Here is a 27,721-nt window from a genome sequence, read left to right as displayed (position 1 = left end):
GTTTGTCATCAACAAGTTGGGTTTTTGTTTGTTTGGGATTTTTTTAAGTGTCTAGAGGCCCAGGGATCTGTGCTTGACATGGTTCTGTTGGGTACTTTTATCACTGACCTGGATGAAGGCATAGATGGCACACTGATCAACTTTAAAGAGCACACAGAGCTGGAAGGGATAGCTAACATACTGGATGTCAAAGTCAAGATCCTAAAAAGTATTGACAGTCTAGGATGTTGAGCCAAATTTAATAAGAAGAAAGTTTTTGTGGTAGGTATGGGTAGACTACAGTATATTAAAAATGAATGATGTTAAAAGTAAATAATAAATAACAAAGCAAAAACAAATGAATGAAATAATACTGTCAAAGACATATATGACCAGAAAAGAAGCCAGGTCAATTGTGTGCTAAGAATGAGACAAAATTAACAGAAATCCCACATGCATAATTATTTTATATATGATGTTAAGGTACTACATTAAACAGAGAGAGCATTAAACTTGGAGTTCAAATCCTATCTCAGAAATGTACTAGGTCACTGTATAAGTCACTTATTAAGATAATAATAGCACCTACCTCACTGGGTTGTTGTGAGGCTCAAATAAGTTGACGTATTTAAAGTACCAGATAAATGCTTCTTGTTATTCAGATGTTCAGTGATACCCAACTCTTAGTGACCCCACTGACCATACTGTCAATGGGATTTTCTTGGCAAGGATATTGGAAGTGGTTTGCCATTTCCTTCTCCAGTGGATTAAGGCAAACAGAGGTTAAATGCTTTACCCAGGGCCATATAACTTGTAAGCATCTAAAGCTGGTTTTGAACTAGATCTTCTGACTCCAGGCCCAGCACGCACTATTTTATCTTAAAAAGATATGAGGGTTTAGAGGACTGCAAATTCAGTGTAGGTTAATGTAACATAATAAAAAATAAAGTTAATGTAATCTCAAGAACTTGGTAGTGGGAAAATAGATAATACGCTGTACTCTCCTCTGGAAGACCATCTCTAAAACAGTGTATTGGTTTCTGTGTATCACATTTAAAAGACACTGAGAGGAGTCGGAGTATCCAGCGAGAAGCAACCAGAAGGTTGAAAGGCATGACACTGAAGGAACTAGGGGTAGTTGGACAAAGACTCAAGAGGATACACAATAGCTGTCTTCATTATTTGAAGAACTGTCATGTGAAAGAGGGATGAAATTTGTTCTTCTTGGTCTGAGAGATCAGAACTAAGAACAATGGACAGATGCTACAAAGAGGCAAATTCAGGACTGATGTCAGAGAGAAAAAAAGCTTCCCTCACAATATGAGTCACCCAAAAGTAAGAAATGGGCTATTTCATAAGGTTTCTGCCTCCTCACCTCACCAGATGTGGGTTCCAGAAAAAGGTTAAAAAAAAAAACAAAACACTTAATTATCAAATGTGTCTTAAGAGAGAATCCTTGTTAAGAAGTGGCTTAGACTTGACGGCCCCTGAGGTCCTTGCAATTCTGAGATTCTATTATACTGAACTATAGAGCACACATGTCAAAGGAGGCACAAGAAATGTTTTCATGACACAACAGCTAGTATAAAGGCTATGGAGAGACATATTTGGGAAGGTCAACATGTATTAGAAAACTAAAGAGTAGAAAATTAAATTCCTGCCCTCTCTCTTCCTACTTTTGAGCCCTCAAGGCTATCAAGAAGTATACTCCAAATGGTCCTTGACCTTATTCAGGGTGAAAGTTGGGTGACTTAAAATCAACTAGTGTAAGGTTTAAGTCTTAGATCATTATTTTTCTCCATTAAAGGCCAAGTACAAGTCAGCTGTGACAAAATTAACTGATGCCTTTCCTTATGCAAGATAAATATTTCAATAAAACTTCAATTAATTGGACTCATTGATAGGAATGGCAATTTAAGTAATTAAAGTGCAAAGTATAGACTTTTTCTAATGCAATCTCATTTTCATTGAATACACATACTAATTCAAATTCAGATTGATAAAATGCTAAACCGAGTGGGTCCCTTGAGGGACCTTAAAGAAAAGGTTTCCTTAGCAAGGATTAAGTTCAAACCAATTTCTGCTCTGCAAATTCAGAATTAGTGAAGGATTTTTTTACCAATAACCATTTACTTTAAAACTCTCAACTTACCAGAATTAATTTCTGTTAAGAGAATTCCAAATGCACAACATTTGGAAAATGTTATTGTTATAAGAAAGTACGGCTGCTGCTCAACTCTATGCTATGACTTATCAGGTGAGTTTTTCTAAAAGCACAGAGACTTTGAGAAAATTATTGAAAACTCTTACCTGGAAAGCATCAGTAAGACAAGCTGAAGATCCTTAATCAAATGCTTCCAAAAAGATATTCAGCAGTAGAATAGCAAGGATTGCATAAGGGGGCAGAGGGAAAACAATTCAGTGACATTATGAAAGGCTACTCTCATAATCCTTATGTGATGAGACTTCAAACTTTATAATTACAAACCTTTATCTTAAAAGGGGAATGATGGTGCTTCTAGAACACTCAAATGTCTTGCTCATGTTTTTCAATGACAATGAAAGGTTCTATGTAATTTAAATCTGAAGCACTTCAAAGAAATTAATTTGTCTAAAATTTTAGATAACTATATGCCTATCAATTAAAAATTAAATACTGCAAAATTTCATACCTTTCCAGCTGCTTTTGATGTTTCTCCTCTCTAGCCTGAGCCTTCATCTGTTGTACTTCAATTGTATCAGGCTTTCTTCTTCGCATGTAGAGCTCATGGTTTCCCATGCACAAAGCTAAAATCCGTTTATTGATTCTCAGACGAGGTGCATAAAAAACAAAATCCTAAACATAAATTATTTTAAATTAACTTCCTTGCAATGGATAGTCCATCACCAATAACTTGTACTAAGTGTTAACATATTAGTAAAAGAGTTCAGTCACATAACAGTTAACTTGGAAATTAGCTGAAATCTCACAGGACTCATGTCAATGGCCCTTAATAAGTGATTTCTCTAAATGTTCCAGAGCCACATATTGGGTCCCATTTATTTTTTGCCCTCTACTTTTCCAAAAGTAACTCAGTCCTTGATCATTGTAACTGAGAGACACAATTCTGCTTGGTCCTAATTGTTTGGGGTATTTTTCCAACAATGTAAAAGACCAAACTCATTCATGAAAATATCTACTGCAGACTCAAAATGTCAAAGAATACTGAATCCTTGCCTTTTTTCTATGGATAGTTCAGAATGCTCGACTATGATATTCTATTTCATCAACAGAATAGGTGCTGCCACTTAAATGAAATCCTCCAATCTGTAAATTTTTAAAATTCAAGTTACATTAACACTAAAAATTAAGACCATAACTTACAATTCTATAAATTATCATAAAAATACCATGAATGACCAATACCTAGATTGCACTATAGTCAATAAAACAAATAGTCAAACAAAAATTTTTAAACTGAGTTTTCAGATCTACAGTCAACCACTATCCAAATGCCACTAATGGTCTCCTTATACAATTTTGACTTTATTCCAACAAATATTGTTCAATTAAATTTAAATATATATATATATATATATATATATATGCCTCCTTCAATAAAATTTAAAAAGCACAATAATTTCACCATTTCACCATTAAGAATATTAAACAATGAAAACAGAATGCTTTCCAGTGTCAGTTTGATAAATGAGAATTTCTGTTCTTTGATATCATTTTAGAAGGTACCACATATTTCCACAAAATTGGAACCATTCTTGACTTCTCCTCCCTCCCCCACTTACCACCTTCCATCTCCATTATCAATTTCCAAGTCTCATTTATCCTCCTTTAACATCTTACACATCTGTGTACTCAACTCACAAAGCTTCAATCATATTCAGATTTTCATTATCTTTCATCTGGATTACTGCAATAGCCTCTTAATTGGTCTCCTACCTCATTCCCTCATTCTCCAATCCACTCTTTTTCTCATAACTGCCAAAAATGATACTACTAAAACAAAGATCTGACCATACTCCTCTGTCTAACATTTTAAGCCCTTTATAATCTGACTCTCATCTACCTTTTATTACATATTATTCTCCTTCATGAACTCTAGTTTAACTGGACTTCTTGCCATTCCTTACACATAATCATATTTTGGTCCCTGTGCCTTTACATTGGTCATATCCCATGCCCGCTTTTTAGACTCCCAAATTTTCCTTCAAATTTTAGCTCAGGCACTATCTTTCCTAATCCCCACAGTTGCTGACAGGGCTATCCTTACTGTCTGTAGACCTCACACCCAGCACAATTCACTGAGGCACATAGTAGGCACCTAATAAATGTCTATGATTGCTTTATTTAATCTGAAATACAAACTCTTCAGCCTGGCTTTTAAAGCTTTCACAATCTGGCTTCTTCCTATCTTTCCTGTTTTATTTCATATTATTTCCCTTATTCGACTGCTCCAATAAAGATGACCTCCAGGCTGTTCATTGTATACAACATTTCGTTTTCCACTTCCACCCCCTTGTACAGGTCGCCCCTTAAGTCTAGAATGTACACCCTATTCTTTTCCCCTGATCTATAGACTCTACAGAATATACTTCAGGCGCTATCTCTTCCACTAGTCCTTTCCTGATGAACCCAGGTATGGTGTTCTCTCCATTATCAATTTTGTATTACTTTGGTCATGTTGTTTCCTCATCTAGGTACATGTTGTTTCCTCAAAGTAGAATGGAAGCTCCTTAAGGGGTAGGTCTGCTCCATTTCTGTCTACATCTTACATACACAATCCCTCTCTCTCCCCACTTCTTAACATAATGCCTCACACATAGTAAGCACTAAACAATACGTTAACTTGAATTCAACACAAATGTAAAAGACACATAAGAAAGTACGAGATTTTTACTTACAGGTGCCTTCTTGTCAATTGGCTTTATGACAAACTTTTTGTCATTAAATGAAATATTTCTGATTTCACTCCAGGGAAAACCAATTTTAGGTGTCAACCTTTAAAATGAAAAGTAGACTTTTAAACAAGAAGGCATATACAAAAACTGATATTTATCTGGTGCTTTAAGGTTTCCAAAATACTTTACATACATTATAGTATTTCATGCTTACACTAGCCCACTAAGCAGAAAGTACAAGTATTATTACTCCCCACTTTTGAAAGTGAGAAAATTCAATCTCAGATCAGCTGACTTGGTCTTAAAGTTTATAAGTAACAGAGCATGAATCTGAACTCCATCTCATGTGCAGAGCTCTTTCTACCATACTAGAGGTGAAATAACTGCATTAGTTTTTACAGCTTGAATGGACAAGCTCTGTAACTTAACTTTTAGGATATCTAAATTGGCACTAACACGTGTTAACATGTTACTACCACCCTGCTTCAAGACCTCCTCAACTCTAGCTTGAACTATTACAATAAGCATACCTATTCTATCTCTTCAGTTCTTTTCCCTCTTGTCCAGGTATGATTCCTAATTTAGTGTAATGGATCACTAAGAGGCTGAAGGTTAAACCACCAACACATTTATTTAAAACATTTTAATTCTCTGGGTAAAATATATAGAGAATATAAATGTCAATGTAATACATTCCTATGGAAAGAGATAAAACCCAGACCAGACATTGTACTGGTGTATAATATTTCACTTTTGAAGTGTACCACATTCATAATAGGAAGCCTGATTCTGTGAAATCTTGAAAAATACAGTTCACATTAGTAGTAATGACTTGAATGAATCTGTGAACTAAAGACCAAAATAATGTGCACTGATTGGCGAAAGCCTGTTATCAAGTGACAAGAGAACAACTTAATCTATGCCAATAACTATCAAAAAAGTAAATGAGATCAGTCTGGGGTGACCTGATGTGTACAAAGCTATACTAGCTCTTTATAATCACTGTTTCATGAAGATAGTTTCCTCTTTCTAGATATATACTGACCATTCATTTAATAATATGTTCTAGAATTTTGCCAGATATAGAAGCCAAGTTCATTACATAGTTGTCAAGCAACACTCACCCTTTTCTGAAAATGAGAGCATTTGCCATTCTGTAAATCTGCAGCACTTTTCTTGTTCTCTGTTATCTTTCAAAAATGACTATCAGTGTGGCTTAGAAATCACATCATCCAATACTTCCCATATTAACAGAATTTTATTAAAATTCTATTTACTGTGTCTGACTCTTTATGACCCTGTGGATCATACTATCCATGGGATTTTCTTGACAAGGATAATGGAGTGGTTTGCTATTTCCTTCTCCAGTGAATTAAGGTACACAGAGGTCAAGTGATTTGCCAAGGGTCACATAACTAGTAAGGGTTTGACACTTTGATTTGAATTGAGGTCTCCCTGACTCCAGGCACAGCACTACCCACTAAGCAACCTAGATGTCATAATTCTATTGGTATAATTGGATATATAATCATTGAAGATCTAGTCTATTTTATACTATTTCAACAAGTAATTTCAAAAAACTGTATTAGTTTCCTAAATTTTTAAGAAGTATAATGCCATCTAATGGCTACTAAAGTAATTCAATGTTAAACATTAATATGAATGTTAGAGAAAGCAAGTTTCCTAACGTAGCATCCCTTTATAGTTAGTCATATAAACATTTTAGAGACTTCAAAACACTTTCACAAATACCTCATTTGAACTTTAGAGTAATTCTAGAAGATAAATAAAGGATAAGGTATTATCCCCTATTCTGTGGATGAGGAAATTGATGCTTTCAAGTTAAATGATATGCCCAAGACCACACAACTAATAAGTGGCAGAGCCATAAATAGAACTCAGGTCTTCTACCTCTTAATTCACTGCTCTTTGCTTTATACTGTTAATTTTCTTCAATGTCTTCTGTGACAAGACAGGGATAGGGACTAGACCTGCAATTAAACTGGTATAAGAAGGTCCCAGAAGAGGAAAATTCCTCTATTAATGCAGGTTTCCACTTTCTGTACAACTTCTGGCCTTAGAGAGTTGCACAGAGCAAAGATTCTTAACTTGAGTTAACCAACATCCATGGGATCTGTGGATAGATTTCATGGTGGTCCATGAACTTGGATGGGGGGAAAATATATTTTTATTCGAATATAACTGGTTTTCTTTGTAATCCAATGTATTTTATTTGTTACTTAAAAGCATTATTCTGAGAAGGATAAAGTCTTCATATGCTTGGTGTTGACACTCCCCAACTCACTAATAGGTTGGAGGCCCACTGGTTACTTTCAACTTTGTTTAACCTTTCTGCCAAAATGGTTTACCAGGTGTAGTCACAGGACATGCTACAGCTTCTTGGAGACACAGATGAGAATTGAGTGCAAGGCAAAATATCAAAGGTAAATGAGTAGCTCTGAAAAGGAATTCAGCTAGCTATCACACCAGAGGTGGCTAGTCCTCCATGAACACCCCAAGATCACATAACTAATATATGTCAGAGTAGAACTTGAGCACAAGTCATCCTTATTCCAAGGCTGTGTCTCACTATCCACTACACCATGTGTGCCTAAATGTAATTTATTTTTAATGAAAAAACTGAAATCACACACACACACACACACATACACACAAATGGTTTGTATTTTATATATTAAAATGTGCTTCCCGCTGCTGGTAGAAGTAACAAGGAAGCACTATTTATATATAAAAAAGTACTGCACAAAGAACACAAAAAACAAAAATGAAACTCAAAGTTGCATAATAGTCCAACTTGGCCCTTAATGAGATAAAAAAGTGCACCTTTCTTTCTCCTCATCCTTTCAGGGGTGAGAAATTATAGGTGTAAAACATTATACATAATATCAGATATAAAAACAAAAGATATCAATACATCTTAAATTACATTTGTGTGAAGATATTTAAAAAACAACAATGCTGGAATTAAAATTAAAACTTCTAGTCTCAGGTACACCACTAATTAGCTATGTGATCTTGTATAAATCTATCTTGTTATTTTGGCTTTCTCATAAAAAATGAGGAATCTACAGTGAAGAATTGCCATGTCTAACTCTTCTTTCTTCTCTGCTACTGAAGGTCCTTGAAGATGTATTGATGGATTTCACACCTTAAAAAGTATATCCTTTTAAAAAGAAAGGGTTAGACTAATACTTGGCCAGCCAATGGCTAATGGCTCTCTAAATGCATTAAGGAGAGCGTCATACTTCATAAAATGGTGAAAATAAATGCTTCTTCCTCACTCTAAGTCTAGTGTTCTATCCACTCTACTACCTAGCTGCCTGTATTCTCATATAGATAAGAAAATTTAATCCTAGGGAGCTTTAAGTGACATGCCCAATTTAATTTAATTAATATTTATTGGCTGTGTACTATGTTCAACTCTGCCCTAAATAGTAATGAACATAAGAAATACTCGATTTATGCCAGTGAATTGATCACATTTCATAAATATTCTGGAAAAAAGTCGAATCTGAAAACATAGGTTACAAATATAGTAAAGGTGTAATGAAATTTTAGGGAGCTATCAACTAAACTTTAACCAAATGAACGTAGTTAACAAAAGTATTTTTGAAACAAATGAAAAGAAATATGTAGCTACTTATGATAAACATGAATAGTTTGGCATGCAATTTACTTACTTGTCATCATGTTCATAAATGTTCAGACCCAAAGCATCAACACCTAGCCATAATTCAGTTCCTTTTTTATTTTTTATTTCAAAATAGTTGACACCATACATTTCCAGATCTTGTGCAATCTTCAGATATTCCATCATTGAATCTTCCCTGTTGAGATAATGCTAAATTATAACAGACTTACTCAGGGCAAATTGAATATACAGTACCAAAATAAAAATGTGAAATTCACTTTGTTGCTAAAATTTAGTAACACAATTTTAAAAATTTAAACAAATTATACTTACTAAAGATCTGATGCAATGACAAATTTCATAAAACCAAAAACATTTTACTTAGGGAAAACAAACTTTCAAAATTGAAGTACCTTAACATTCCTCTGTGTTCTTCATGCCAGTTTTGTATTCTTTCTTCCCATTGTTCTTTTGTCAGTTTGTGCTGTTCCAACACTCTATTAAGAAAAAAATTCTATGAAAGCTTAGATAAATTAACACATCTAAAAATAATTCAATTAGTCTGAATTTATGTTCATACATGCTTTACAAATATTATCAAAGAAATATTTTATTATGACCTCCTCCTTCTACAATAGTGCATATTAATAAATTGAACAATCAAAACATTAACACATTCCTCCCCATCAGTATTTTTTTTAAAAGGTGAAACAGTATGTATTCAAATTTACAAGTGCTGGATCCTAGTTCATTCCTTAGTTTACTGAATCACATTTTCTTCCTAAACTTGTAACATTAAATTATCACAGTTAATGAATTACTAATTAAAATATTCATGTACAAGCACCATGATTTACTTCTATTTGGAAGGAGCAGGTAAATGATAGTAATTTCTCAAAAAAAAAAAAAAAAGTTTTATTTGGTGACTCCCATTTCCTACACTACATAGTAAATGTTGCAGAATTTTAAATTGCAAGGTAGAAAACATTTTTAAAAACTCCTAGTCTTCTAGGAAACATATGAACTTAGAGAAAAATATTCCATTCTCAAGGAAAGTGCTCATAAACCTAGAGCTACCTTTTAAAAAGAGGTAACAGGAACATTGGTTAGACCAAAACACTGCTCCTCTTTTCACATGGATTCAGGATAGACTTATCCCCTTCCATTAAATCTCTTACACTGATCCAACAAATCCTACTTTCCCACCTCTCCTTTGTTGTTTAACTTTGGGGCTTATATGGGTTGTGTAACACTACCATGACCTTCCAAAGTATGACTTTATGCTTCCAACTTCTTCCTGAAACACACTAAACCTGAAGTTAGAGCTTGAATAAAATTGTTGAGTCATTTCAGTCATATCTGACTTTTCCGTGATGTCATTTGGTGTCTTCTTGGCAAAGATACTGGAGTGGTTTGCCATTTCCTTCTCCAGATCATTTTACAGAAGAGGAAACTGAGGCAAACAGGGTTAAATAACTTCCCCAAGGTCACACAGCTAGTGTCTGAGGCCAGATTTGAACTCAGGTCCTCCTGATGCCAGGGCCTGCACTCTGTCCACTGTACTACCTAGTTGCCCTTGAATAAAACAGGCTCTCATTAATATATGCATTTTGATTTATGCTTTAAGATCTGTGTTTTTTGTATAATAAAATGATATTGCTAAATTTTAAATTTTTCAATTGTTGCATATAAAACAACAACTTCTCACAAATATTGACATAGTAAGTTATTTACAATTACAAAGTGCTTTACATTTATGATCTCATTTAAGCCTCCATAAAAATTAATACTGAAAAGTTAGTAATAAAGATCATATTATTCCCATTTTACAGAAAAGAAAACTAAAGTTCATAGACATTGAATGATTTGCCTTTCAAGAAAATTAACACATAGATAAGGCAGTGTGGGGTCTGGAAGACTTGAACCCAGTTCTTTTAACTCCAAATCCAATGCACTGCCAACCACAGCACTTACAGCCCTTCAGATACAACTAGTAAAGAAACACTCAGTTTGTCGAATGGAAGTTACTTTGGAATGTTCTGTTTTCTAAATTTATTTTCAACTTAAACAAAAAGACTGAATAAGTGGCTCTCACTGTAACAATGAGCTACCTGATGCCTATAACTTTAAGTGTAATGTTGAAAGAAGATTAATGGATTTATAGAACAAAAATTTCAAACCCAGTTCCCATCTCTAAGGCCCAAAATTCATAAAATATTTAACAAATTTTATTCCTCCATGAAAAAACAAATCACGATGCAGATAGTGATAATCATCTCCATTATGCTAATTTTAGAAAGGATAATACTATTACACATAATCCCAGTACTTCTATGCTTAATTGATACAACATAACTAGCATTTAATTATACATACATTACCAGAACGAGCTCAATGTTTGGAAGCCCCAAAGGAAAGTATGAGAGAGTAGAGGTATTAAACTCTGAAGGTCTACAGAGCCACTATGCTGACCTGATTGTTGCATGCCTGTAAAACCTGGACTGCATACTAGCACCACGCCAGGAAACTGAATCACTTCCATTTGAATTGTCTTAGGAAGATTCTGAAGATCACCTGGCAGGATAAGGTGCCAGACACTGAGGTCCTAACTTAAACTAAAATGCCAAGCATTAACACTCTGCTTCAGAGAGCACAACTCCAATGGGCTGACCATGCTGTTCGAATACAAAACATATGCTTGCCAAAAAGACTGTTTCATGGAGGACTCACACAGGGCAAGCCGTTCACATGGTAATCAGAAGAAGTGATACAAGAACACTCTGAAAAGTCTTGCTTAAGAACTCTGGAATTGATTGTGCGACATGGGAAAACACTGGCAGAGGACCACTCAGAACGTCGTGCCCACAATCAGAGAAGGTGCTGTGCTCTATGAACAAAACAGAATTGAAACAGCTCAAAAGAAACACAGGATGTGCAGATTTAGAGTATCCACCTCAACTGTTCACATAGACTATTTGTGCTAGACCTGTGGTAGAGCATTCTGAGATCACACTGGTCTGATCAGCCACAGTCAGACACACTGAAATTTGATTCTAGCACAGTGATGTCATTTTGCTCCTCTTTGACAACGAAGAACAACAACCAATCAATCAACCATACAGTCTCTGTACTGTTTTTCTTCCATTTACTCATTACTGAATAGCAAAGAGAGTTCTGGACTTGAAGTCAAAAGAATCCTGGGTACAAATACTTCTCTGACACTATGGTGAATCATAACCTGCATGAGTCTAGGTTCTGTTATTTGTAAAATAGGGATATCACCTGTAAAGCCTACCTGACATGGTTACTTGAGGGATCAAGTAAGATGATATGTGTAAAATACTTTTTGAAATTTAAAGCAATATACAAGTATCAACTACAACGCACTGTCTTTTCTCTCTACCACACCACAAACTGAAACTGCACTGTTCAAAGTTAGCAACAATTTCTAAATTACCAGATATAACGGCTTCTTTTCTATCATCATCCTTCTTGTCCTCTCTGCAGCATCTGATACTGTTAAATACCTTCTCCTCCCATAAACTCTCTCCTCCCTGTATTTGACTCCTCTCTTGGCTCTCCTCCTATCTGTCTAATCAGTTATCTGTCTCTGGCTAGTTCTTCATTCATGTCAACTCTATTAATTGTAGAGATCGCCACCCCACAAAGATTTTGTCCTGAGTTCTCTTTTCTGTCTCATTCTTTCACTTGGTCATCTCTGTGATCTCCATGGGGTCAATTAATTACTACATGCAGACGATTTATTTATTCAACTCTAATCACTCTTCTGAGCAATACTACATCATCACCATTGGACTATTGGACTGCCAATTGGACATTCCAAATTGAATATTACATAGGCAACTAAAATTTAATGTCCAAAACTGAACACTTTATCTTTCCTCCCAAAAATCTCTCCTCCTGTAAACTTCCTAATTACTGTTTGCTGTTCATCCTCCCAGTAACCAAGGTTTACAAACCTCCTCTGTCATCCTTGATTCTTCTCAGTTGCTCACCTCATATAGTCAATTAGTTGTCAAATCATAATTAATTTCTCTACGATATCTGTTATATATATATGTCCCCTTCTTGCCAACACCCTAATTCAGACCCTAAACATTTCTCAGTTGGACTGCTCCAATAGCCTTCGTATACTAATCAACCTCCCCTTACCAACACATTGATTTTCCTAAAGTGCACATGTGACCATGTCACTTCCCCGTTCAATAAACTTCAATAGCTCATTATTAACCTCCAAAGTCCTGTGTTTGGCATTTAAAACTCTTTACAACCTGGCCCTTTCCTACTAAAGCTGTGAAAAATGAACTCCCCAGCACAGGAGAAGGCTCAGACAGCTTGGGGACTAGTCCTTGGGGAATCTTGTTTTCAAATGGCAAGGACTCAGAAAGTAAGCAATAGGGGGAATATATAAAAAAAAAAAAATACTGAAATTACCAAGGATTTCAGGATAAAGAAAACTCAGTTAAAGACCTTGAGCTTAAGCAGATAAATCAACAGGGAAGATATTAATAGCAGAAAGGAATATGACCTCCAGATCATCAAACAAGCCCAGACATCTCTGAATACCGCAAGACAAAAGAAAATTAACAAATACCCAGATAATCTATGAATTTAAAAAAGCATAAAATCACATCAGGATGTTTCTGAATGATATAATAGAGAAATAAGAATTGTGAAAGCAGAATTTATGGCTTTCACAATAGAAATAACTAGAAGAATAGAAAACATATCCAGGATGGCAAAACTCACCCCTCCAAAAAAAGAGAGAATAGATTGGGAATACACAAAAGTGAAGGGCAATCTGGAAAAAAGAGAAACAAAAAGCAATAACATGAAAAGAAAACAAGCAAAACAATGAATTTTGAAGACTAGCACAGAGACAACTTAAGAATTTTAAGTATTGCACTAGAAACATTATCATAACTCAAGAAATAATATAAGAAAACTGCTCCCATTTTGAACACAAAATACAAAGTACCAATCTAAACAATCTGTTGATCCTCTCCAGAATGTAAACTTCTTGAAGCTGAGGACATTTTTACCCTTTTATCTTTTTCTCTTCTTTCTTTATTTGTATTCCCCAATGCTTAGCACAGTTTCTGGCACATGAATGTTTACTGATTAAAATACTCTCCTTCATCCTCACTCTTATCCATGCCCAAATCTTAACCACTTTTCAAAACCAATCTAAAATTCTGCCTTCTACATGATTCAGGAGTCCTGCTGTGTCACTAAACAACTTCTAATCTTGTTGAACTCCCTTTACCTTTTCTGAGCTTCAGCTTCTTAATCTGTCAAGGGGCTATCTTCCCTAAACTTACATATTGTAAAAATCAATAGCAATGCACTTTAGTCCAACATAAAAAAAAAAATTACTGTATTATGCCAACTTAAGGTGATTTTATTTTTATTCTAGCCTTCATTGATCTCACTCATCTCTGGTTTTTAATACATTTGTTGTTTATAACACATCATTTACTAGTCTCTATTTCATGAACATTATCTCTTAAACTAGGCTATGATACCACATCTGAAACCAAGAATTCTGTCTCAAATTTATTTTGCATTTTTCTCTGATAAAATTTCATAAAGTAACCTCAAACAAGAATTTCTTCAAATGGAAATCAAAAGTAACCTCAAACAAGAATTTCTTCAAATGGAAATCAGGTCAATTCTACCATCTTAGCGATATGTATTTCTGGTCTTGAATTCAAGACCAAATTCCAGTTCCACTACAGTAACTCCTTTCATCTTTACCCTTCAACCACAAAAATCAGAAACATGTAAGTGAAATATTGACTTTTAGACTCTAAGTGGATTATATTCAAGCTAACACAATGTTCTTTTTGTCATTCTAGAATTCTTAAAACTGGAAGAAAGCATGGCATATTAAAATGACCTTAAAACTTAAGAGTGAAAGGACCTGAGTTCAAATTCTAACTCTGGTACTTACTACCTAAGACTTTGGGAAAGCTTCTTAATATAACAGCTCGCACATCATATTTTAAGGTTTGCAAAGCACTTTACAAACATTATCTCAATTTATCTTCACAACAACTCTTGGAAGCAGGTACTAATATTATCATTTTACAAATGAGGAAATCAAAGCAGACAAGTCAAGTCACTTGCTTAACTTAGGTACATAACTAGTACCTAAGGTTGAATTTGAACTTGGGTCTTCCTAACTCCAGATCAAATTCTTTATTCCTCTGCCTTCTTTAAATGCTAGTTTTTTTTTGAAAATATGGTTAATTAAGACAGGCTCTAAAGTTCCTCTCTACTTCTAATTTCTATGTGCTGAACCATGCAGCTAATACTAATCAATCAATATTTATTGAATACCTACTACGTACCAGGCATTCTAGATACAAAGGCAAAAATCAAATAGTCCCCTGGCCTTGAGAAAATAATATTCTACTGGATCAAGCAACACATGCAGGCTTTGTATTTATTTTGACTGCAACTGGGATTTCACTGTGATAGAAAATGCTGGCAGAGGAATTTTCTCTACCAATTCACATTCTACTCAATTGATTAGCTTAGAATATCCTCAGAGCACTGAGAAGTAGTAAAGGACTTGCCCAGGGTCATATAATCAGTATGTGTCAGAAGTAGGATTTAAACTCAAGACACCCTTCTTGGGAAAGAAAAGCATAAAAGCAAATTTTTTAGAACATCTTCAAAGAAGTTCTTGAAACCCCAGGAAACCTTCTTGCTAGGGGCTTTTATTTGTTTCTACCCTCTGGGTGCTTCTAAACTGCTGGGTGAATTGCTTTTACCCAGAAAATTAAAATGTTTTAAATAATTATGCTGACGATTTAAACTTAGTGATTCATTACACTAAATTAGGAATCATACAAGAGGGAAAAGAACTGAAGAGATGGAATAGGTGTGTTTATTGCAATAGTCCAAGCTAGAGGTGAGGAGGGCCTGAATTAGGGTGGTAGTCATTCATGTGAACAGAGAGAAGGGTTACAATGTGAGAGAGCTTAAGAACTGGTACAGCTAGGATTTGACATCAGGTCCCCAGTACAATGCTTTTCCACTAAATCATAGCTGCCTTTTGTATCTTGGAGTACTTTCTCAGTTTGGTCCTTATTTTTCAGTTTCACCTTGCTCTTTCTCTAAAAGTTGTCCCTTTAATCAAATTCCAGGTTTAGTATTACTCTATATGGAGGAAGCACTTCTATGTCAAAAATGGCTCTTGAAAAACCTGAATGCAGGCTATAACCGGTATAAGCCTATATATTTTCTAGTCAAAGCGATCTCATTACGGATGTGGTCTATATTTAGATCAGAGTTGTTGTAAAGCACTGCATTTACATCAAGAATGTTCTTTTTTTTAAGTCTAAGGTATACTCAGAATGCAAACCTAACTGGGCACCATTACAATCATTCAATAATTTTGTTATATTGTTCTCCATGGTTCTTCCTATATTTAAAAAACCCTAAAAAAGTTATTTTTCCTATTAGCCTACTGTACCCTGGAGACTGTCTTAATAGCTTCACATATTTTTCTCCTTTATAATCTCAGATTTCATCTTTTCTCAACCAGCTGCCTCAGTGTTTCCATATTTTCTTAATACATTCTTTAATCATTTCCATGGAAACAATGTGTCTCTCACTATATTAAGCTATCACCTCCTGAAATCTTCCATCAAAATCTATTTCTTCTTATACAAATCCACTATATGAGACTGAAAAGTCAATAAATTTATATTAAAAGTCATAGAAGAAAAGCAATATTCTCATAAATGACATGTCTACTTACATAGCAGCCCATGGGGAGGGCTCACCTTTGCCTGTATGTTCTCAATGTAAGATACTCAAAAAATCATCTTCAAGGTGAGATTTATGTTTTTCTTAAAATGATGGGTGATTAAGAAAATTAGTTTTCAGAAAAAGAATAAGTAACTTTCATTATCTACAACACCATACCATGAATGGAACACATAAGATTCTTTGACCATATTATTAATGTTGGAATGATAAGCACATCTAAGTGAATATAAAAAGATTACCATATCACATATCTCACGGATGTTTCTCTTTAACAGTACAAAAAGAGTACACATGCTATTTATTCCTTGACATCAAAATTATTATAAAATATAAGTTAGAACATGATCTGAGATAACATTTAAATAATCAAGCCTTCTTAGAGGTTAAGGACAATCATTCAATCTCTATGTGAAGATCTCTAGAAGAGATCTTCACCCATGACTGCTTGATACAACTGATCTACTTTTGTACAATTCTAATTATAAGAAAATTTTTCCTCACATCAAACCTTATTGACACTTCCACCTACAGTACATAGAGTTGCCCTCTGGAGTCTAATCCTTATTCCACATAATAGACCTTCAGACCCTTGAAGCCCATGATCATATTTCCATAAGTAGCCATTTTTTTAGGTTAAAGCCCTCAGATCTGTTTCATATGATCTACTATATTGTCAATGTATTTTTGTTTAATTTGAAGATCTTTCCCACTCATGACCATGTGACCTGCTTAAATCACATGGAAGCCTAAGTCACATGTGGTGGGAGGAGCTGATTGAAATGGTGAAACAGGAAGGGTGGAATAGAGCTGTGAGGAAGTTGAGGAAAGCAGTTAGAGCAGAGGAGAGAGGACACAGGCAGGCAGACAGCTAGTATTGTGAGTGTCTGCTTAAGGGGAGAAGGGCGGGGAGGAGACAAGGCTTGGGAATGGCATTATCCCCTGCAGTGTTAATGTGCATTGACTTCTTGGTTACAATGATGAGTCTGGTTTTCTGGTGTCTGAATGAATGGTTTTCTTCTGCCTTCTATATGGACAGTCTGTTATATTTTTGCGATTCAGAACTACACCAACATATTCATAGTCACCGTTGGTGCTGTGAATACTGCCTTGGCAATACACCCATTGGTTCTTTGTAATTCAGCTAAGAATATAAAATTAATACTACTAAATTATAATTATAACAAAAAAAATAAGTTCCTGAAGTGACAATGGTGAGTCTAAATGTTGCCATTCTAAATATGAAATCTTTACCCCTAAAAAAATGACACACTGATACTGAAAGCATCGAACAAAGCCACACTAACATCTCATTATAAACAAAACCAAATAAAGAAAAATAAACGCAGGATGATTTGCAGGTTCTCCTTATAAAGGTGAATGAAACCATTAATGAAGTTAAGATTTTCATGTGCCAAAAGACAACAAGAAATATTTCCTGGAACATTTGCTAATTTTACCTTGTAGTTCTAATCAAGAACACTGACATTACTATAAAGAAAGTCACAGTTTATATACTAACATCTATTGCAGAAGACAAATAGATAAATTCTGTGATAAACCTGATGAAATTCCTCAAACTAATCCCCACTTAACTTGATACTTAGTGACATCAAAGTAGATGTGAGGTCAGCAAAAACTAACCTGGAAAATATGGTTTAAGCTTCAAGAAATAAAAGATCAAAGCCTTGAATGTCATGAATACTTTCTTTAACAAGAGAACTAGGAGGCACCTAAAAAGATTTCAAAAACTAAAATCGACTCTGCCTTAGCCAATAGGAAACTATGTACCCATTTCAGAGTTAGCTGACTGTAATAGTATCCACCGATTAGAGCAAAATTGTAAAGTTCCAGAAAAGGAAATACTATGTGTTTGATACCGCTAAACTAATGAGCCAGAAAACGAAACAAAAAACATAAGTGCACAAAAATAAAGGCAATATCACCATTTCTTTGAAAAGTTTAACCAATATGAAACATTTGCAATAAAGAACCCACAAACTAACTTGGTTTGCTAACACTAGATCTCTTCACCAAGCTATGAGACTTGTGGCCAAGAACACCATCAGTTGAGAATACAAGCTCACATGAAAAATGTCAGACCTAATGGAAAACCATGAGACAGTTCGGAAGAGTAAACGAGCCTGCAGAGCTTGACATAAAAACTAGTTGGGCCAGATCATTTTTGCAATATTTATAGATGAAACTATTTGTATAGCAAGTCTATAGTGATTGTTCTTTTCTTATTTTGTTTCCCATCTTTATTTATTGAATGAAGCTTTAAGCCAGTATAAAGTAATAAGTAAACAATTAACAAAGAACAAATGTACTGAAGAAAAGAAGAGTGATAAACATTTTTAAAGGAAAATTTAAATCTGCATCCTGGACATAAATTAATAGAAAATGATCAGTGTGTTAGCACATAGACAACATTCTTAGTAGTAACAATAGTGAAACCATTATACTTTTATTCCATGATCTCAATATCTGATATAACAATTAAGAAGATGAAGCAGCAGAGAATGGTTGCATTTAACTAAATACATAAAGAAAAATCCATACTAGGGACAATACAATACCAACACTTCAGCAACTACTGACCCATCCACCTATTTCCTCATCTCTATAAAATACTTAGGAGAATGCTCTATGTGTACATCAAAGGGATCCTTGATGAAAACTTAAGAAGAGAATAAGCAGATTTTTGCAGATAATTTTCTACAGAAGGACATATCTGACTAAGGTTTAGCAAACAGGAGATCTTGTTGCACGATTGTTAATTTTTAAGACAATCTGAACAAAATACAACTTCTGTCTCCCATACAGGTTAAAAAACAGTACTCAATATCTATGATAGTTATCTATGACAACTTCATTCAATGACCCATTTTATACTATTAAGTTAGGCACAAAACAGAGAAATGTTTTCCCAAGGGATTTTTCAGTATCAAAGGCCATCCTGTCAAAGCAAAGCTCAACAAATGTTCTTAGTGGCAGAAAACATTGTAATTCTATTTAATACTAGAATACTATAATGACATCCATAATTATTCAAGAGATCATTTTGCCCATCCATACTAGAAAAAGCAGAGTTAACTGAAAAATGAATACCCTCAAGACTATCACATATAACCAGACAAATTCCCATTGCTTTAGTCTAGACAGTCAGATATCCCTGGACAGGCAGTGCAAACGGACAATGAAATGAGCTGGACTCCAAGCTGAAGATGAAAATCAAAGTATCAGAAATACGAGTTATAAGGGACCTAAGAGATCAACTAGTACAGGGATGAGCTTCCAGGGCCAAATTTCCTGTTGGTCTGCCACTTGTGTAAACTCAGAATGGTTTTTACATTTTTAAATAAAGTTTTATTGTATTAAAAAATATAAAAACTATTTTTATCTCACTGACTGACCCTGCAAAAACAGGTAGTCAGTCATACTAAGCAGGGTCAAATATGGTCCTTGGGCCACAGTTTGCTAACCCCTAATCTAGTACATCTTTGTTTTTTGTGGATGAGATTAGACTGGATAGAATTTTGGAAACCACACAGGCTTTCAATAATCTTCTTTTAGGGCAAAGCCAATTTCTTTAACATCACTATTCTTCTAGTGATGCTATATGGCTATGAATATTAGAACACCTTAATCTCAAAGGAGTCAATACTACAAGTAATCCTAGAAGAAATGAAATTATGAAAATTAATACCAAGGCAGAAATACATAAACTACAGTTATTACTGGGGGTGGGGTGTGGGGGGGTGTTAGAGACAGCTCAAATCAGCTCATAAGAACAAACTGTTCAATCTTCAATGTCACCATTTATATATTGGAAATTTGCAAACACAACAAATCAAGGCTTGATTTTTTTGTTTTGCTGATTGTCTAGACTTAAAATTAAGAATACTAATAATGCAGGTTAAACTTAAAAGTGTGATAGACATACAGTTTATTGTGTTTTCGCCCCCAGAGAGCTGATTGTTAAAGCATACCACAGGTTACTAGCAACAAAAGACTCGTGCTTGAGAAGTGGCATAAAAAAAAAATTACAGGCCACTTATGACAAGGCAGACTATGCATGTTCAAAGAATGAACAACAGATACTCTCAAAGATAAAACAGGATGCATATGGGTAAGAATCAAAGGATGAAAAATGATCCTTCAACCACATGGAAGGAAGACACAGACCCTTCAGGTAAAATATTTAACAACCAAGTCAGCTGGTACAAAACCTAAGTTTTAATAATTACAACAGATCAAGAATGGCAAGCTTTTTGCCAGTGTATACAAATGTTAAAGCCCGTTTAATATCTTCTTAAAGATTAGGAAATTTGCAAATATGAAAATCCAAATTTATTATATAAGACACTGTACACCATTAATAGGAGTGAGAAAGATTTAGGGAGTTTTCAACTGAGTCACAGAATGATAATTAAATTTCTGGCCAAACTTCACAAAAAAGTTCTAAATAACATCTTCTGATACTAGCAACAGAAATTACTCCTAAAATTATTACCTGAAAATCTTTAGTGGCAATTTCATTCACTTACAGAAATCAAATTATTTCCAAAGAAGATGCAAAGATCAGTAATTGTTATTATGAAGAATACTTACTAAGCACCTCTCTGCATGTGGTCAGATCTATACCAAACAAAATACCCCACTTAAGCACCAAAATTTTCCATTAAGTGCTGCCAGATTATTATATATAAAATCCAGTTGTAAAACAATACACATTAGTTATCTGGGGAGAGAGACACTAAGTAATTACCATATAAGACCATCTTACTCCAAAAAGCAACCTGGTCATGATTTTAGTTAAAGTTTAAAACATGAAAAACTTTATTTACCAATTCTGGAAGACTTTTAGAGGTGACAGGATAAAGGCATCCATCAACAATGTACAAAATGTCCATTAACAATGCAAATGGAAAGAAAATATATTAAAAAATCACTGAAACAAAATGTTATATAATTATGAGAAACCATGGTCCTTGGGTATATTTGAAAATGAAAAGTAAGAGAAAAAACAAAAGAACTTAATAGTAATTAAAAATACAATAAAAAAGCATTTTCCACTTACCGTTGAGGTAGGAGTCTGTCATTAGCCAGGTAGCCTGGTTTATGAATTTCCTTATTATGATCTCCATATTTAGATTGTACAGCATAGGAAGCCAAAAGAACAGCAGTTTCAGGGGGGCAATATATTTCATCATTTAAGATTGCTTCTTTAACTTGTAAGAAGAAAAGTCTCTGTGTTATTTCTTGAATTAGTTCCTCAGACACATCTTCAGGAAAGAATTTAGCTCGAAACTTGAACTGCAGAGGATTTTCTTTTCTTACATCTTGCTGTGTTACCTTAAATAGTAGTTTTGAATATTATCAATAGCAGAAATCTTACACCAAGATCTAAACCCTTATTCAAGCATATTTAAGGGAAAGAATTCTGAAAGAGCATAGAATTCTTTTTTTTTTTTAATTTAACTTTTAACATTTATTTTCACAAAATTTTGGGTTACAAATTTTCTCCCCTTTTATCCCCTCCCCCCCCATACCCAAGCATTCTAGTTGCCCCTGTGACCAATCTGCTCTCTCCTCTATCCTCCCTCCCTGCCCTTGTCTCCGTCTTCTCTTTTGTCCTGTAGGGCCAGATAGCTTTCTTAACCCCTTAACCTGTATTTCTTATTTCCCAGTGGTAAAAACATTACATTTGATACTAACACTTTGAGTTCCAACTTCTTTAGCTCCCTCCCTCTCCACCCCAAGAGCATAGAATTCTGAAAGTTCTAAGTATAGCTCTAAAGTAGGCTTTAACTAAATACAACTTAACTTCAATATTCTTTTGGTCATTTTATCTTAAAGATTCATTTATTTATAGTCAAAATTTTTTTTAAATTCTATTCACTTTAAAAATTTACTTAATTTAAAATCTGTTTTAAAAGACCATATTTTGGCATACAATTTAGTGATTTAGTGATTGCTTTTTCTCTTTCTAGTATGCAACCTTGATGCCTAAAACAAATTTGAAAAAAAAAATTTAAATAAACAGCATCTCAGTTGATTATACATTAATTTATACTTCAAAAAAAACTTCGACTGATTTTAAAGCAACTACTTTTAACAATTTACTCTAAATAGGTTTCGATTCCTAAAATAATCTCTTTAAATGGAGAAAATATACATTGTTGTACAGTGAAAAATTTCCTCAATTAGCATATGAAAAATATGCATTTAGATATTCTGATTATATTCCCTATATAACTATCTCCCCAAATCTATAATAGTTCCATTCTGGTCCTGAGTTTCCAACTGCCTCCTAGACACAACCATTTTGACATACTACTCACATCCAAAACTGAACTCATCATCGAATTACCAAGTCAAACATGCAAATCCTCCCAACTTGCCTATTTCTGTTTATGGTAGTATAGATCCTCCTAAATACCCAGGCTAATAAATTGAAGCCCTTTTAGACTCCCTTCTTCCTCACACCCTTTGTCTAATCAGATGTTGAATCATGTGGATCATATCTCAATAACACCTCTTGCATCCAACCCCTTCCATTCATATTGTCATAATGCCTGACACTGACACTCATTATACTTCTTCCACATCCCTGAGTGAAATTCTTCTCTCCTTTCAAAGCCCAGCACAGACAAAAATTCCTTCATGAAGATAACTTCTCACCTTATAGTCTCAGCTAAAATTGATTTCTCCTTCCTCAAATTCTATTAGGATACATTGCTCAGAGGTTTCCCTTCCCCTTATCACATTATACCTGTATCAAACTTTCGTGCACATCTTATTTCTCCATTAGATAATAAGCTGCTGAAGGATCAAGATAATAGCATAAACATGTGATATTTTATATCTTGGTAACTCCAACAGTAAAAAATAATGCCTTGCACATGAACTGTGAAATGCAGTTGCTATGACAGTTAATTTCTTACACAAGAGATTTAGAAGGGAAGTAAACTATAGGGAAATGACTATGACACTTCAAAAATATATAAGCAAAAGGTCTTTAAATAAAGTCAAGATATGCTTGCAAACATAGCCAACTCTAGTTAAACATAAAACATGGAGACATTACTCTAAAAAGAAAAAAAAAAGTAGAATTCTAGAAAAATATGTAAAAATCAATATATCAGTGATTTGACTATCTGCCCATCTTACAAATCCCTAATCCTTTTTCTGATACATTATTGCTGGCTTTACTGTTGATTTGCCAGGTAAAGCTTGAATGCTTCTCCAAAATAAATGAAATCGGACTTTCCTTTAAAATAATGGTCGGAACAACGAGTGTTAGAGAATTTAGGAAGAAGCAGTCCAAAAATGACTTACCTGGGGATGACAGGAGCTCCCTGAAGTTCAAAAGATACATCTGACATTTACTAGCTGTGTGATCCTGAGCAAGTCACTTAATCTCTCCTGTTCTCGGTTTCCTCAACTGTAAAATGGGGATGATAAGAGCACCCACCCCCTAGGGTTGTCGTGAAGAACAAATGAAATACTATGTAAAGCACTTAGCACAGTGCCTGTCACTTAGTAGGCACTACATAAATGCCGTTCTTTTTCCCCAGAGCACAATTATAAGTAATATTTAGGCTTTAAACAAGTTTGGGAGGGTCAAATGTAAATTATATTCAGACAGTAAACTGATATACCTACACCAGAGCTGTTACTCTAAAATACTGACAGTAAACATATAATTATAGCTAGCAATTATATGGCCCTTTAAAGTCGGCCAAGCACTCTATGTATGTTAGCTAATTGGAACACCATGACAACTCTGTAAAGTAGATGCTATTACATTCATTTTATGTGTGAGGAAAATAAGGTTGAGAGAGGCAACAAGTGATCTGCCTAAGGTAACAACACAACTAGAAGGGTCTGAGGCAGAATTCAAAATGAGTCCTCCTGACCCCAAGTGTGGCATTCTAAACACTACACCTAGCTGCCTCTATATATCATGATCACTGCATATAATTTACCTTTTTATTTAGCTTAAGCCAAGTTGAATAGCCTTTACTATCTACATATTGGAGCCCAAAAAACCAGACTTCACGCAGGCCAACTGTTTTCACCACCTTAAAAAAAGAAAGAAGCAGAGGAGTATTAATTGATCATTCACAGTGTATCTGGATAACATTTTACTTTGAGGGTTCAGTGCAAATAAGCTTGTACTTTTAACCACAGAGAAGGATTGCTCTGTGTTTAAAAATGTGCACCATAAAGCTCAAAACAACAGTGAATATAACTGCTAAGGAAATTGTCATTTGTTGTGTCAAATTTTGTACTGCTTTCTGTTGCTTTGTGCCTTGAAAAAACATCCTGGAATCCCCTCAGGACTCTGAGAACTTCAGAAACTGCTTGAGGAAATCTAAATGGATATATATGTGCTTAAATTTAAGAATATTTGCTATACAATAAACTTGCTAAGAAATAAGTAGCAAAGGCATTAAGCACAGTAAAGAAATATCTTGGCTTTACAAAAGGATTCACATCTACATTTTTGTTAAGACTGAGTTTTCATGATATATTTAAAAGCCAAGCTACAAACTATAACATACCTCCAAGTCACAGGTCATATGTTGCTACACATTTTATGACCAAATCTGTTGCTAATGAGTATCCCAGTATGTGGAGGCACTTACTTCACATATACAGTTCTCCCTTCTCATTGTATTATGTATATAATAAGCTGCTTCTATGTGATTGATAAGTAGAACATAAGCTCCCAGTTTTTCACTTTTCTCTTTCAATCACCACTGCCCTGAACACAGCAGGCACTTGGGCTTTTTGCTGGATTAGATAGAGCTAAGTTTTATGAATCAATCAACCAATAAATATTTCTTAAGCTCCTATGAAATGCCAGGCACTGTGCTAGGTACAATAAATGAAACAATCCTATCAGAAGCAACAAGACATTCCTAAATATATATCACATAAATATAAAGAGCCTAAATACAAATAAACAAAAACGAGTAAAATGAAAGGTAGCTTGAGAAAAAAGGCTATAACAACTGAGGTGATGAAGAAAAGGAAAGTAGTATTTAAGCTTTATATTCAGGGAAGAAGAAGATTCTAGGAGACAGAAGTGAGGAGGATGTACATTCCAGGCATGGGGTACAGTCAGTGCAAAGGCACACAAACAGGAGATGGGGTGTTCTGCAGGTGGAACAGAGAGAAGGGCTGGCTGCCTTTATCACAGAGTGTACAAAGGAGAACAATGTGCAGTAAGGCAAGACAAAAACAGAATTTAACTGGGGAAGGGGGAGGGGTGTCAGATTGTGCTTAAGGAAATCATTGGATATGTGGGCTGAGAGACAGTGAGGAGTCCAGGATAACACAAGGATTACAAGCCTGGGATACTGTTAAGAATAATGGGGCTATCAACAGAAACAGGTAAGTTTTAAATAGGGCTAGGTTTTGGAGAAACGATGAGTTGTGTTTTGGAAATATTAAAGTTTAAGACTGCTCCAGGATCTTCAGTTTGAAACATCTAAAAGGTAACTGGTGATAGGAGACAGAAGCTCAGATGTGAGACTGGAACTGGATAGTACAGATTTGGGAGTCAGAAGCTTAGGAATAAGTATTAAACCAAGGGAAGGTGACAAGTTCACTGAGAGTATACATACAGAAAAAGGAGAGGGCCTAGGATACAGCCTTGGGGAACATTTACAGTTAGGGGGGATAATATGGATGAAGAATCAGCAAAGAAGAATAAGAGAAGGAATAGTTAGGCAGACAGGAGAAGAACCAGGAACTAGGAGTGTCACAAAAGCCCAGAGAAAATAAAGTATCCAGGAGGAGAAGGTGGTCAACAATGTTCAATGCAGCAGAGAGGTCAAGAAGGAAGAGGTCCTAAAAAAAAAAAAAAAATCAGATTTGGTAACTAGGAGATCCTTAGTAACATTAAAGGAAGCAGTTCCAGTTAAATAATGAGGTAGAGACCACACTGCAAAGGGGTGAAGAGTGAAGACAAGATTGCAGACAGTTTTTTCTGAGTTCACCAGAGAAATGGAAGAGAAATATAAGACAATAGCTTGAAGGAACAGGTAGGGTCTAGTAAAGATTTTTTTTTTTAAAAGGAAGAGAGATACTTAGGCATACCTGAAGCCAGTAGAGAAGAAACCAGTAAATAAGAGCAACCAAAGATTAGAACGGTTAAGGTTATAATTTGCTAGAGAAAACAAAAGGGGAGGAGATCAGGTGCATCTATAGAGGTTGGTCTTAACAACAACAACAACAAAAGGTCACCTTATTCTGAGAGACTGAGGAAAAGTCAGAGACATTGGGGGATGGCATCAAGGGGGACTGAGATGAAAAGAAGTGGAGGGGGAATATTTGTGAAGTGCTTTACAATCTTTAAGAAAGGAGTAGTATAACAATGGGAACTCAAGAAGACAGTTAAGTTTTAAGTGTATAGAGTGCTAGACTTGGGGAGTCAGGAAGACCTGAGTTTCAATCCCGGCTCAGACACTTACTAGCTGTGTGATCACTGACAAGTCACTAAAAACTCTGTCGTATTTTTCTCATCTCTAAAATGGGAATAATAATAGCATCTACCTTCCAGGGTTTGTCATGAAGCTCAAACGAGATAACATGTAAAGTGCTTTCCAACTTAAGGTACTACATAAATGCTAAATATTATAATTAGTATTCTAATTTTCTCAGTATAATAGGAGCAAGGTCTTCAGCTGAGACAGAGAGGGTCTGAAGAGAGAAAAGAAAAAATTTAGAAAGCTTTTGTGGAGAGTAAAATAGACAACTGACTGGGAATAAATAAAATAAATAATAAAAGAATTGCCTTGTTGCAGAAGGTTCAATTGAGGATGAATAATATTAATTTATAATGTACCTCATCAGCAAGGTCTTCCCGTGTGTGTGTGTGTGTGTGTGTGTGTGTGTGTGTGTGTGTGTGTGTGATTTCCTCCAGCTCTGTTCAGCAGTACATGGGTAGGAGCTGAGGATTCAGATGGTAGGAGTAATTCATACCTGAGTTTTGACTAAAAATGATCAGTGATAAGACAAAGAGGCAAGAAAAGCAAGCAGTGGTGAGATGGAATGGCTAACTGTAGGGTCAAGGATAGAGAGGGAAGGAAGTCAGATCAGGGTAATGGTCTAAGAAAATTATTGGAAGCAGGGGCGGAGCCAAGATGGTGGAGTAGAAAGACACACATACGCTAGCTCCGAACCCACAGCCCATAAAATATCTGTAAAAAAGAACTCCAAACAAATTCTGGAGCAGCAGAAGCCACAGAACAACGGAGAGGATGAGATTTCTGTTCCAGAGAGCCTGAAAACCTCTCACAAAAGGTCCATGGCGCTGCGGACCCGGAGCTGAGCCCAGCCCTCCTTGGCCGCGCAGCACCGAGAGGAACAGATCCA

The 27,721-nt window shown here is 35.1% G+C and overlaps 1 protein-coding gene across 6 annotated transcripts in view; it reads right to left on the bottom strand.

Moving 5' to 3' along the window:
* RDX (radixin) overlaps nucleotides 1-27,721 on the bottom strand; it is an 87,132-nt gene that overhangs the window by 20,952 nt on the left and 38,459 nt on the right. For all 6 annotated transcript variants that reach the window (XM_072611171.1, XM_072611174.1, XM_072611173.1 and 3 more), the window contains 6 exons: nucleotides 24,322-24,417; nucleotides 21,411-21,685; nucleotides 8,941-9,024; nucleotides 8,577-8,723; nucleotides 4,879-4,975; nucleotides 2,652-2,815 (listed from right to left, as the gene is read on the bottom strand). In XM_072611171.1, coding sequence (XP_072467272.1) covers nucleotides 2,652-2,815; nucleotides 4,879-4,975; nucleotides 8,577-8,723; nucleotides 8,941-9,024; nucleotides 21,411-21,685; nucleotides 24,322-24,417 — 863 coding nt within the window. The remainder of the gene's footprint in view (nucleotides 1-2,651; nucleotides 2,816-4,878; nucleotides 4,976-8,576; nucleotides 8,724-8,940; nucleotides 9,025-21,410; nucleotides 21,686-24,321; nucleotides 24,418-27,721) is intronic.

The sequence above is a fragment of the Notamacropus eugenii genome, chromosome 5, assembly GCF_028372415.1.
Source record: "Notamacropus eugenii isolate mMacEug1 chromosome 5, mMacEug1.pri_v2, whole genome shotgun sequence".
Classification (NCBI taxonomy): domain Eukaryota; kingdom Metazoa; phylum Chordata; class Mammalia; order Diprotodontia; family Macropodidae; genus Notamacropus; species Notamacropus eugenii.
Note: the sequence above shows the minus strand (reverse complement) of the source record. Positions and strands in the feature narration are given on the sequence as shown.